The sequence below is a fragment of the Antennarius striatus genome, chromosome 6, assembly GCF_040054535.1.
Source record: "Antennarius striatus isolate MH-2024 chromosome 6, ASM4005453v1, whole genome shotgun sequence".
NCBI classification, from domain to species: domain Eukaryota; kingdom Metazoa; phylum Chordata; class Actinopteri; order Lophiiformes; family Antennariidae; genus Antennarius; species Antennarius striatus.
This window is the reverse complement of record NC_090781.1, coordinates 16,897,199-16,911,515: the sequence shown is the minus strand read 5'-3', so window position 1 is coordinate 16,911,515 and position 14,317 is coordinate 16,897,199. Positions and strand designations below refer to the sequence as shown.

General features: G+C 41.4%; 1 protein-coding gene across 1 annotated transcript in view; it reads right to left on the bottom strand.

The window, feature by feature from the left end:
• The window catches only part of robo2 (roundabout, axon guidance receptor, homolog 2 (Drosophila)), a 163,344-nt gene extending 151,817 nt beyond the window's left edge, over positions 1-11,527 (bottom strand). The window contains 1 exon segment of the mRNA XM_068317254.1: positions 10,951-11,527. Coding sequence (XP_068173355.1) covers positions 10,951-11,005 — 55 coding nt within the window. The 5' untranslated portion in view covers positions 11,006-11,527.
• Between the last annotated feature and the right edge of the window lie 2,790 nt (positions 11,528-14,317).

Here is a 14,317-nt window from a genome sequence, read left to right as displayed (position 1 = left end):
TCTCGAGCCGGGGTGCCGGATCAGGAGCAGACTCGAACCGGGGTGCCGGATCACGAGCAGACTCGAGCTGGGGTGCCGGATCACGAGCAGACTCGAGCCGGGGTGCCAGATCAGGAGCAGACTTGAGCTGGGGTGCCGGATCACGAGCAGACTCGGACTAGGGTGCAGGAACAGGAGCAAGCTGGCGTCCGGGCACGGGGAACGGAACAGGCACTGGAACAGGCTCGGGCACAAGCAAAGCAGATGGAACTGGAACACCAGCATAAGCTGCCAGCCATGCCCAGGTGTCTCTCCCTTTCTGTCTCCACTCGGCAGCCTGTTTTGGGTTCCAGGATTTGCTGCTGGTCAGGGCAGCTAGAAGGTTGGTGTCCGCTGGGTCCAGTCCAGGCAGGTTCGTTCTGTCAAGTAGGGAGGGGTATGGACCCAAATGTAGGACACCAAAGGCAAATCTTTTCTCCATGATTTAATAAGAAACTGAAAAATTCCCCAGACAAACAAGAATCACAAAATCAGGAAAACTTACGGGAACCAAACTAGAGAAAACGAACCAGCGCCAAGCTCCCATCCAAACTGGCTTAAAAAGCCTCGTGATAACAACAATGAAGTCAGGTGTGACAATCAGTTACGGGTGTGTAAATGAGTATCAGATGTGGAGAGGACCCACAGGTGTGGAGCCGCGGCTCCACCCACAAGCCTGGCCCCTCTCCCTGCTACACACCAGCACTGCCACGCCGAACCGTGACAATATGTCTATTTCAAAATGGAGACATTTCTTAAGACATATAGAAGCTGGCACAGGTTAACAGGTTAATTTGGAGTAGAAGCTATTACAAAAATGTTGCTTAAAGGTCCCATATTGTGCTTTTTTTGATTCATGTCATTCAGCTACCAGATGTCCAACTACACTGTATTTGAAATGTCTTGCCCCAAAGCGATCCGTGGCTCTCAATGTCTTTGATTGAATATGGTTAAAATCACTTTGTTCTGAAATAAGCTGTGTTAATGGGGCGTGCCTGTGAGCTCTCTGTCACCACCCCCTTCCCCCTTCTGAGCTGCCTCTATCAACACATCCCTCGCCATCGCATTCACATTCGATTTGTTTAAGTGCGCGCACATCACCATAGTTTGGAAATTTTTTAACTTTCAGTAACTTCGCTACTATGTAACGGTTGATTTTTCAGTGCTAAGCATGGAGCTGCTTACTTAGTCTGCTGAACAAAGACTCGTCACTGTTGTAAACACGATGAGACCGGTGTTTTCCAACAATCGTCGTGGACAATGAGAGATCATGGATAACACGGGAGCTAAGCTGACACAAACTAATGAAACACGTGATTTTTCCGGTAAGACCAAGTTTTTTTCTTGTATTCTCGTTTGTGTGTGTGTGTGTGTGTGTGTGTGTGTGTGTGTGTGTGTGTGTGTGTGTGTGTGTGTGTGTGTGTGTGTGTGTGTGTGTGTGTGTGTGTGTGTGTGTGTGTGTGTGTGTGTGTGGATACACACAGCTATCCAGTCATTTAGAAGAGCAAAGGCTGCTTTCATTCACAAAAAAACAAACAATTGTTCTTAATTAGTAATTAATGTGTAACTGATTATGAGTTCGCTGTGATGCCGGGAATAGCCTCAGGCAGACACACACACACACACACACACACACACACACACACACACACACATCTGAGTGCTAACTAGTTAGCTAAAAGCTAGCTTCAACAGTATCAACAGCTTGTGAAGAACTTTCATTGTGTAGCTCTGATCCAGGTCGTTATCACACACTGTTACCATAGCCTAATCCCGAACCACATACACTCGCTCACACACACACATGACTGAACTGGACCTAACTATTTGGCCAAATGCTAGATGATTTCAACAGTTTGTGAGGAACTTTCAGTGTGTAGCTCTGAGCCAGGTCATTACCACACACTGCTACTAGCCTGAAAGAAACCCCCCTTGAGAATTACCATGCCCATATCGGAGTGGACAATCAAATATGACTCAGGATAGGTAAATTTACTCTATCAATCACCCCAGAGATGATATAAGGTTCGGCACTTTATGAATCCGATTGTTTTTGATTCTGTCCAGCCATGAATCCAAAAGATTCCAAATATCTATTGATGCAGGAAGCATTTTTTTTCCAGATTCTAGGATTTGGTCAGGTTAGGGAGAACCACTATGTACTGTATATGTAGAGACCTGAAAAAATGTGTTTTTCATAATAGGACCCCTATTATTATCACAATAGCCTAGTGTTCTATTGACCTCACACATAAAAGGGGTCTTTCTATTATCTTTGTCACAAATGTGCTCGTGTGTGCAACAGAATTTCAGGCAGATGATGATCTTTTTGTATTTTTATTGGCTCCCAAGAGAAATTGTATCCCACCAACTGAATCAATATCCACATGAGTCTCAGCCAGTGCATGAAAGGCAGAGCTCCCCAAAGAGGTATTCATTATTCAGCCAAACAGACGTGTGCACGTGTCACAAGACACCAATGGAAACCTCTGATCTAGAAAAACTTACAGCCACTGAGGCTACCTATAGTCTTGACATATAGGTAGTCTTCACTCCTGGAGGATAGCAGGAATCAGGTGATAAAATCAGAGACAAAAAAAAAAAAAAACAGAAAAAAGTGGTTGAGTATCGTCATCAAATCTGTCTTCAACAAAATGTTAATTGCAGTCAGAATCTCCCCTTTAATTATGGTATCAAATTGCCAAATAAGTGTTGTTGCACTTAATATTTTTATGTCTTGGTGAAGATGACCTTTTAGATTTGAATTGCCATCACCTTACCATTTTATCCAATTAATCAAGCTTTGAAATGTTGCTATAATTAGCACATGAATTCCTGAGTTACGGATTAAAGTGTATTTTGTGAGGTCAAAGTGACTTTCATAATGGCCACCAAAAACCAATTATTTCATCCTTGAATATAAGTGGATATTTGTGTCAAATTTGAAGGAATTCAAATTTGTTGTTCCTTAGATAATGTGGTTACTGTGTTGTTGAGAATGGGATGGACAAGTCAAAAACCTAATGCATCTAACCATGGTTACCAGCAGCACAGAGGCATAAAAACAAACAAAAACCTCAAAGGAATCTGAGAATGAATGACTTATGTATCATTTTGCAGATATATACTCCACCTGCCTACCACTTCTCTTGGGTCTCTCCACATCCACTCAACTTCTCACTTCATCTGCTTGTCTATATACCAGCTTCTCCACCCTCAACACATTTCTGTCTCTCTGCTTTACTCCCTGTTCTGTCATCCTACCCTCATTGTGGGGATGACGGACTTAGATCGGTCAGGTCATCAAAAGGAAGATGTGTTAGAGCACCAAGAGGAAACTGGGGGTGGGAATGAAATGATGCTGCTAGTTATCATTGACTCTGCAATGGCCTACTGTGAGACTAGAAAATCAGCCCACTGCACAAGCACTTGACCTCTATTCTTGAATTTGACATTTTACACCTTAAAAATTTCCATTTTCTCAAGTACTGTACCAAAATCTACTACAAAGAAACAGTCCAACTCTACTTCTGTCATTAAAAAATGAACCGGTCTTCTTCATGAGTTGTTGAACTTTCTCATAATCATTTCTTGCAAGTTATTAGGGAATTTAATTTCTTTGTGCGTGTTTTTCTTTATATTAATTCAATAAAAGGAGGGAGTTTAAGCTAGCTTGCTGGCTAGGAAAACCACATGATGGGCTCTGTTCCACCTCAATGCTTCGCTACTCCACTGACCTCCACCCTCCCTTCCCTGCTATGGCCTATACTGTGAAAGCAAACATAAGTGTAATTCTAGGAGCATTTCACTGCATCCATGCTGCATCCACGCCTGTCTCCAACAAATATCAGATAGAATTCCACTCTGAGTGTATTTTCGGGCAGTGGTGTGGTGGGGTCATATTGACTGAAATTGTTTACTTGCCCTCTCTCCCATTCAGTTGCAATATATTAATAGATTACTGTGGGAAACAGAATATCAGGGTTTTCAAATAGCTGCAAGCAGCATTTTTAACCTTGTGTTTTCCTTGGTCTAGAGACAGTATCACTGAGGAAAAGACAGGAGACAGCGCTGGAGGTAGCAGAGATGAAGATGCTGAGGTTCTCTTTGGGAGTGACCAGGGAGGATAGGATCAGGAATGAGTAGATCAGAGGGACAGCACATGTTAGAAATTTTGGGAATAAAGTCAGAGAGGCCAGACTGAGATGGTTTGGACATGTCCAGAGGAGAAATAGTGAATATATTGGTAGAAGGATGTTGAGTTTTGAACTGCCAGGCAGGAGGCCTAGAGGAAGACCAAAGAGGAGGTTTATCGATGTAGTGAAAGACAACATGAAGGTAGTTGTTGTGAGAGAAGAAGATGCAGAAGACAGGGTTAGATGGAGGCAACTGATTTGCTGTGGCGACCCCTGAAGGGAAAAGCTGAAAGGAAAATAATTTTTCCTTAAGTGCTCTGATTCTTGCTCAAGTATACACTAGTCATGAAAGGTTATCTTTTTTCATCAAATTGTGCATCTCAGAGGAGTTGAGACCACTCATGAAACAATAATCAAGAGGGAGGAAGGGATCCGGACTTGAGAAAAATCCAGACCTCATGAGTGCAATGTGTTAAAAAGAGCGCTACACTGGTAAAGCGCCGTGGGGCTGTCAGGCCAATGGTTGGACAATACAGTACGCAATCCAGATTAAACAGTTTCTGATGCCAGGTCACTCAAGCATGTAGTTTGTTGCAACTTCCTATCTTATTCATCCCCTTCTTTCTTTCCATGCACATCTCTTTTAGTTACTTGCACCATTTTTTTGCCTGTCTCTGCTTTGCACTGCAGCCTTAAAATTTAAGACATGCTCATCTATTAATGAATTTATTCATTAATAGTTTTTCCTTCGTCGCTCCCTACAACAAGGAGTTCCTCACTTGATGCCATTCCCACTCTCTCTAGTCAAGCAGTGGTTTCCAGTAAAACACTACGGCAAATGCGTACAATTTTCTTTGATCACTTCAATCTGTAAATGTGCTATAAAATCAGAAGCCAGGAGCAGTGTTTATGTTGTGTTCTCCAAGACGTGTGTGTGTGTGTGTGTGTGTGTGTGTGTGTGTGTGTGTGTGTGTGTGTGTGTGTGTGTGTGTGTGTGTGTGTGTGTGTGTGTGTGTGTGTGTGTGTGTGAGCATGGTGTTCACCAGTTCACCCTTATGTTAACTGAGGTGGTTCCTGCTGCAATTGAATGAATGGAGTCAATTGATCCTTTCTCAAGCACTGTATTTTGTTTTACCTGCATTTGTCAGCTGCCCCAAAAGACTTAGAAGGGCAAAAAAAGTGATTTATTGCTTTACAAAGTAAGGCAAAGAGAAGGGGTGGAGCATAAGGCCTTCAGGTCTTTAGGATACTCTGCGTTGAGGCATGAGTAGATAATTGCACATTTACCATTGAAGTTGATGGATAATGAACCCACTGCAGCATCCCTGGATGTCATTGAGGACAGTTGCCACCTCCAGACACTCCAGGGTCTTTAGCCACATATGTGAACATGAGGAGTATAAACTATAGCCACACACATTCCAAATGGTGGATTCAGAGAACACTTTAAGGTAATGAAACGGCTCATATAGCTCACAGTTTGTTTTTTAAGGTACAACAAACCAAGCCAAGATGAGATTTATTAACTTCCTATTCCACAGGACACTTCATCTGGTGTTGCTTAGGGTGGTAGGGTCAAGGGTGCTCACAGGAAGTGGATGAAGGACTTATTCAATTTACCCAAGCTCATAAATCTGGGCTAAAACAAAAAAAACAAAAAAAAACAGTGGGCTTTGATTGTTATTAATGGTGTTCATGAACACATTCACAGACATGCACCCACTTCATTTTATAATTCCACCACATGGCTGGGCGTTACCAGGCCTGTAAATGACAAATGGCCATGAGCACCTCTCAAGAAAAATCCCCACCATACTGGAAGTGAAACCAGAGAGTTCAAACGTTCAAGGATGCGATTAAGGCTTTCTTCCTCTCCGCCACAATGGTTGTGACACTTGACTTGTGCCACGCTCCACACTGAGACTTCAACCACAAAGCAGGTCTCACCAGGAGCCATTATGTACAGTAAATCAACTGAGACCAGTCATGGTGGCTCAGTTTACGAAGCAAAGTAGGCCTATGTTTTTACTGCAGTGACACAATCCCACAAAATCTCAATGGGCAAAACATACAGGGAAAGTTATATCTTATCACCAAATGAGTTTTAAAAAAAAGGGTGTATTAAAATCCCCAGAAAAACTTATAATAAATTGACAATCAATTATATTGTACTGTAAATGCGAGTGTGCCTCCAATGACATCGCATCAGTATGTTGAACAGAGGTCAGGCCAGGTCAGATTGCTGTAGCTTCCACACTACAGCAGCAGTTTGGTAAGTAATGGTTTGCACTGGGGAGTCTAGATACGTCTACAAGATTAGATTCTCTAGTTAGTTAAGAGAAAGGAAAAGTAAAAGTTGCCATGGCTAGGTGACCCATAGATCAGGCCACAAGGGACGGAGACATTGGAACAAGACACTTATTCACTGGTTCTACCGTTCTGAGTGGCATTACAGCTGCGCTGGATGACTGCTGCTTGTGACGAATGTGTGCTTGGCTGTCAAGCTCTGGCTGTCCATCTTCAAACGTGTCACAGCAAGAGACAAGCTCATGCATTTTTATCACCTGACCTCATCTTCAATACACAGGCAAGATACATACCTCAGATACGACTGTCACACAAACTCTTTATAATGCAGAACAAAAGGTATATCACTGACTGAAAACACATGAATGAAAAAACGGAGAACAGAAAGTTGTTAGTGTGTGTTTGTGTCCTGCCCTGTGTTTACTGTGTGTATGTGAGCTTTTGCCAATAGGAATGAATAGTTATTCAGCTGTAAAGTAACCTATGACTCATCCAATGCTGACAACTTTACCACCATCAGAGAGATGCTCTGATACATCCATCTGGCATGCTCTTAAGATAATTAAGTTTGTGGAGATAAGAATGATCATACCATCCACGCCACAACTGAGCAAGAGGCAGTTTGAGTTGTAACTGCTCTTTGAGTATTTGCCATCGATCAATAAGGGTTCATTCACTATCATCTAATCATCAGGGATTATATAACAGTAATTACATCAACAATTCTGTCTTTTGGCCTGCCTCAAACCCTTAATCGACTGCTGGAAAACAGATGGAGTGCGAGAATAGAGCAAGGATTATATGTGTCAAGGGGACCACAGGGGTAAGCACAGGTGTGTATTCCTAAAATACAGGTGTGTGAGACAGGTGACAGGGTCTGACGGTTTGTCTCCAAGCACATGCGTGTACACACACACACAAACACACACTCACACACACAGACCAATTATACTACCATTGCAGGTGTATGTCAAAACCCTCAGTTTTTGAATTCCACCCTCATGGGCAATACAAACAATGCATATTTTGTGTGTGTGTGTGTGTGTGTGTGTGTGTGTGTGTGTGTGTGTGTGTGTGCATGCGTGCGCGTGCGTGCGTGTGTCTGTGTGTGTGTGTGTGTCTGTGTGTGTGTGTGCGTGTGTAAATAAATGAAAAACAGAGGTAGCTAACTAGATGGATCAGAGCAATTTTGGAAATATAAATTACATGAGGTATTCTTTACTGTCTGAACTTGTTACTGATAATCATCAACCTCATCCAGTTGGAATCCTTTGTCTTTGCTTCTCTAGGAAAAAGCATCAAGGCATCAGGTCTTTTTCTGCTCAGTAAATGTCAGGGATAAATGGCTAGGCCTTAATAAAGCAGAGGTAAAATGGGGGGAAGTTATTTTACTGCCCTGTATTCTGCTGGTTTTACTGTAAATTAAGTCACATGCATTATGTAATGCTGACATTTTCTCTCCCATCTGTGCACTGTGAAAATCTAAAGGCATTAACCAGTATGACACTAGAATATTAAACGGCTGTGAATCCTGCTGTTTTTAGTGATCACAAAGTTTTTATGGTATATGTTGAGTGTGGAGTCAACCGCTGCTGAAACGCGGTGAGCGAAGTAGCGAGTCCAGACTGTTAAAATATCATATCGAAATATCACACACATTCAGTTCATTTCACGAACACCACCTTTGTCTTTTCTTCCAACTCATGTTTGATGTTAATCGGAGGATAAACAGTTGCACTCTTTGATGCAGGGGAGAGCAGTCTCTGTGACAGCAAGGAAACCGTGGGAGACTGTGGAGAGGAGTATCCTGTAGATCTCAAATGAGGGTTCATCATTCTAGCAGCCTCATTCCAGCAAACGAGCAGTAATTACAATAACGCTGCCTAAATGCTGCTAGCTCAAGCAAAACAATCATATTTTGGGCGAGACAGTGTGATGGCTCTCACACAGTGACCTCATCCTGCCTCATTGTTAGCTAGACATCTTAAATCTGAGCTTGCTCTTGATCATAGGGCACTTTTTAAGGGTCTCCAAAACAATCATGACTTGGGTAATGTATCCTCACGCTATCCCATCCCCATTCAAATATTACGCTCTCTCAGCCTTCTCAATTTTTATGCTTGATTGCACTCATTTCATCTCTTGCTACACTCCTTTCTCCATCACATGCCCAACTACTCTCATCTGTGCTTGAGTTTCTCTTGACTCAGCTTTTGTTGAAACCACAACTCCACTGCCGGACAGGGAGCTGTGCTCTACCAAGGGCAACAAAGACCCCAGGCAGTGATCTCCACAGTGTTTTACTCAGATTTAAGTTGGGCAATTATGCATCACCTCTCAAACATGTCACTCGAAGTGTATGTGATGTCACCAGCTCCTACATCAGACACAAGCATGCAGGAGATCTCAGAATAGCGCAGGGGCAGGAGTGCTTGTCCACTATGTAAAGCCAGCATCAAAAGGAGGAAGAGATAACATTTCCATTAATACACCAGTCAGCAGCTGATGGGTTATCTATGGCAATTAGATTCTTAAGAAGTGTGGTACCCCTGTTTTCTGAGGTATAGTTTTAATCAATCAACACACACTCTGTTTCTCACAATCTCACCTTTTCTCTTGTCTCCTGAACACTACCAGTATTAATCGCAGTATACGAAAGAGTGACTGACACCATTCACAGGGCATGGCTTTGTTGGCAGTGCTACCCCATGAATACAACTCCAGACCTTTTTGTCTGCTTAAGTGGACTCTTAGAGGAAGCCCCACCCTCTTTGAGAACCCTCAGATTACCTCTGAAATAGGGCCGGGTGATGGGTGTGTTCTGCAGCAATGGAGGTGGAGTACAAGAAAGACGGGGGAGGAGGGTGACAGGCAAATGATTGGGAAGATCCACTGCTCCTGGGAGTTATGCGCTCTCTCCCTCTGGACAGCTAGCAATGCCATCGGCTACTGCTTAGCAACCAGTGGGTTTGGCCAAATAGAGTGAAAGACACAAAAAAAGATAAAAGAAGGGAAAACGAAAATATTCAAATCCCAACAGAAAGGGGACTTGATTTGCTAACCAGAGAGGGCAGGAAGGCCGCTTCAGACCCAAAACTCACAGCTGTGAAAAACAAAAGCAGGAGCTGACAGGTGAAAGAAAAGAAAAATGGGGCCTTGCAGGCTCTTGCATTCAGCAACAACAAAAACTCTGCTTCACATACTGCTAGGTTGTACAAATACAAAACATACACACACACAAATCATCACCAATGTTACAACACCAATATAACGTCTCAGTGTAGGTCTGATCTGGGATTTTTTTTCTTCATTCTATGAGTACAAGCACCATTTTGTCTGTGCAGGCTTGTGTACACAAGACAGAAGTCGGTGTGAAAAGGTGTGTCTAATTCAAAAGTTGCATTAAAAATTCAATCTCACACACACATTTTGAAAGTGTCATATCTGAATCTGAGGCTGTTTTATTCTAACATTAAGTAATTTCCCTTGTGGATCAGTGAATATCACCGAGCAAAGATTGTTGGTTTTGCAGCAGATAGAGACCAAGATTTGGGTGTAAAATGAAGCATTTCCATTATTATTATAGTTTATCCAAATAATAAAGGGGAATGCTATCCAAGCATGGATTTGAGAGGATTTACACTATGAAACACAATCGCAGCACTGTAAGCCTGCAGCAGAGACTACCATCCAAAGCAGAGCAGAGCCAGGGCGTTCTCATTTGCCAGACACCTGCAAACCAGGACTAACGGCCAACAGGTCTAAAATACTTTCTGGATAAGACTACTTTATCTTCATTTTTAGTGTCTGAACACAACAATATTTGATTGGATTTCTTTGAAACTGGTAGAAATGTTTGAAAGAAAAACAGAAAATCGGCAAAATAAAATATAGAACACAAGCTGAGAATCATCCATAAAGAGGGATCTTTGTTTTACACTGGTGATTAGAGAAAATTAAACATTCAAACCCTATTTACATACTTTTATTTAGAATAAGTGATTATCCTTAAATATTAAATAAATGAAAAAAAAAACTCATGAAGCCGCAGCTTCTTACATATATTGTGATGATAGACAAAAATCTACTCAAGTCTGCCCAAATCCGAACCTCCTTAAAGGTGATCATGAGCCGCACGGTAAGAGTCACTATCTGTTGAATCAACCTAGACACATGTCGCTGTTCCTGTTTTTAAATGTGCCCCATAATTCAGTATTAAATATAAAGGCGGTGTAAAATAATACATTTACACCTCCTCCTTGACAGCAATGCTATTCTCTTCTAATAACCACACAATTAACAACTTTAAAAGTTCAACAATATCACTATAATAATTAGGGTTTTTAACCAAGCAAAGCGGAGCTCAACAACACAAATTAACTAACACAATATGAGCTGAACATAACACACGTCAGTCATCGTAAAACACAGTAAAACATTTTTTTTTTTAATAAACAAGATTTACTTCATAACACGTTAAAAAGCTCACCATCAACTTCCAAATACAGTAATCCACCAAAAAGGATGAACGCTAGTGGACCCATTCTGGCATATTAAACATCCACGGCGGGCGCGCAAATCCTCGAATGAACTGAAGAAATAGATGTCCAAAATGACGAGATTTCTACTCCGTGTTTCTGTGAGTTCTGGAGAGGTTCTAGTTACTGACAAAAAGCCAGTTTAAATGTCCAAAAATTGAGAGGATCCATTTCAGAGTAAGTCATCCGAAGCAGCTCGGAGTGTTCATATCCACTAAACCTTATCCAAACTCTGGATCTTCCAGTATTATCCTCGGCTGTCCCGTCAGTTCATCCGCAGTTCCTGCTTTTGGTCCGAGATGACCTTCTACATAAACTGAAGCCCACGGAAACTGCGAGAAAAGCCCACTCAGGAAAAGAAGCCCAGGCTGTGTCTTCCTCCGCAGGTCCTCGGCTCCACGGGACGCGGATCTGGCACTTCTCAAATCTTCAGCGCTGTCTCACTTCAACACATGGCCGGTCCGATTCTGACGCTGGAAACCAGCCTCTAACTCGTGTGTTCACAAAAACTTTTTTTTTTGGTGCTGTTTTTTTCTCACCAGCTCCCAAAAGACTCATGTGCTGGGATAAGGAGCTGCAAATGTACAGTCACACTACAAGTCAGTTTACATCCTCCTTCTCCCGATCTGCTTGTTGGCTTCAACGGCGCTGCCGCTAGGAGCGCACGGTTAATGCGCACCACACCGGCACAGCCCGCAGACCACCACACCAGAACCTGACACACCGCACGGAACGCGGATCGCGAGGAAAAAAACAGAAACCAGAAGGGAATAGAACTTCAGTCTGAGTCCGTCTGTATGTGTGAGAATAAACGCACACAAACTCTGTTGCTAAATGTTTCTCAGATGTATTTGTTGTTTACCACGCAATGTGAGCACCACGCCGTGTGAGTGCAGGAGAACAAATCCATACTGGAAATATCTACATAGTTTAGTATGCTGTTAGGACGAGAGTGATAGCGAAGAAAAATATTTGATATTTACAGTATATTATATATATATATATATATATATATATATATATATATATACTGTGTATATATATATATATATATATACTGTGTATATATATATATATATATATATATATATATATATATACTGTGTGTGTGTATATATATATATATATATATATATATATATATATATATATATATAGTCACACTTTATGCCAATAGACTTGTTTTATCACAAAATAACTTGAGAAAAGCAAATAATGCAACAGTGCGTTTCAGAATGAGGTGGAGAAAAACAATTGCTAGTTTACTGTATTTGGAAAGACGAAGCTGAAAGCGCAGGGATGTTAACGTATAGAGATACCGAAGTAGAATTGTTAATATGATCTGTGTCAGAAATCAATGATTGATTGACTAAGAGCTTGCACCATGATGAGGAAAGAGGTCTCTGCATATCAATGTTTGGTGGTGTCTTTTCCAGGTTAAATACTGCAGATAAAGACAGAACGCGATAATATCAGTATAATCCACTTTTCAATCATGAATTTAGATAATACAAATGGACACGGCAGTCAGGACTCAAGATATGCTGAGGCTCAGAGATAGAGGGGGGTTGTGTGTGGTCTGCTCTGCTGACCTTCCTCATGTTGTCCCTACACTTTAGTATCCAGCTACCAATGAGCTGTGAGCTCCCCCTGCTGGTTTCCTTTAATCGACTGTGGCCATGATTTTTAAATCTGCGTTACCAGGTGGTGTGAAACGGAGAGACGGTTTACAGGATGGAGCTCCAGAAGATATCTTATGAAATACAAGCACTGACAAACAACAACACTGCCACCACATGCATGTATTGCGTTATTTTCAGAAGACCTTCAACACAAAGATCAATTCAAAGTTTGTGCTTTTATTTAATTAAACTAGTTTTTTTTTTTTTACTATATAATGCTCATTTGCGGATTTTTGATGCCTCAAGTCTCAACTGAATACATCACGTGCAAATTTGTTTCTCCTTTTAACAGCATAACTCACACATTCCAAATAGCTAAATGTAGCTGCTGGCAACAGTATAACAATGTTAAATAAAAAATTTAAAAAAACTGGCCACACAAACACAAAGAGGTATGTTATCAAACTAGAAAGTTGACCCTGTTTTGTTTCTACCTAAATTGCACATATCAATACTAAAAGTAACACAACCTGAGAGGTTTTGGAAGTCCCTCTTTATGACTTGCTTCAAAGTCAGTGATGGAACAAAGTCATCAAAACACACAATATGCGCCCTGAAGGTGTCTGTGAAACCATACACTGACAACTGTGGAGAAGGGAACCACTTCTATTACCTTTAATAACAGCTTTGGGTGCTCATGGGGTTTTTTCCTTTCCGTTTGTTTGTCGAGCTGCCTTGCTGGGATCTGCAACATGTTTTAAGTTTGTTAGCTTTCTCCCATTGCAGGCAGCACTGTCAGCTTACCAGACACAGTCATCTGTCTTCATATTTTAATACGTTTGCACGCTGCATGCAAACGCAGCCTTCTCAGTGCCTCCGTAATGTCCTAGTTTCTATTAGATGTATACAGCCACACACACATGCACACACATACACAGAGCCAAACTGAAATTTATTGTGTCATCAGTGTTGCTGAAGGTTCATGGCGAATAAAAGAGAAAAAAAGGGAATAGGATAGGGTTATTTACTAAGAAGGCTCACGTACTTCAAACATAAACAATGGAGTGTACAGCCTCATTGATGAAAAAGTAAATAGAGTATAATTCTCCCTGCAAACCTGCCCTTTTATCTCCACTTTCAATCACTGCATCCGTAGTAGAGGCAGTGATATTCTGCACATTTCTAAATATCAGCGGAAAAAGGGTTCATTTTAATTAAACTGCAGACTGTGTTTATTCAGGGCAAGGCAAATTGAGAGAGTGGGTATAACTGATAACTCACAGACACATAATATCATGACAATACGCTTGTGTGGCTTTTAACATCACAGATCTCTTATTTTGGTGGCATTCTTTTATAATATAACACAAAAAAAGGGTTTGGGGAGTTGCAGGGAACTTTTATTTAAAAAATGGAGAGCACAAGGTGTGGACATATATTAATAGTTTGATATCACTGAGAGCAAAGCAGGAGTGGTGGCTGGGACAACTGCAACAACAAAAGATAAATAAAAGAAATTGTCTGCATCCCTTTCCTATTATAGAATTATAGTTCCTGATTTAATTTGACTTCATTGGCGATGCCAAAATGCATATTTTGGGTAAATGAAGACTAGTTCATCACGGTGCCAAATAAAAAGACAAATGGCCATCCACATTCACAATTCAAAGACACAGACATGAAAACATGCAAATTC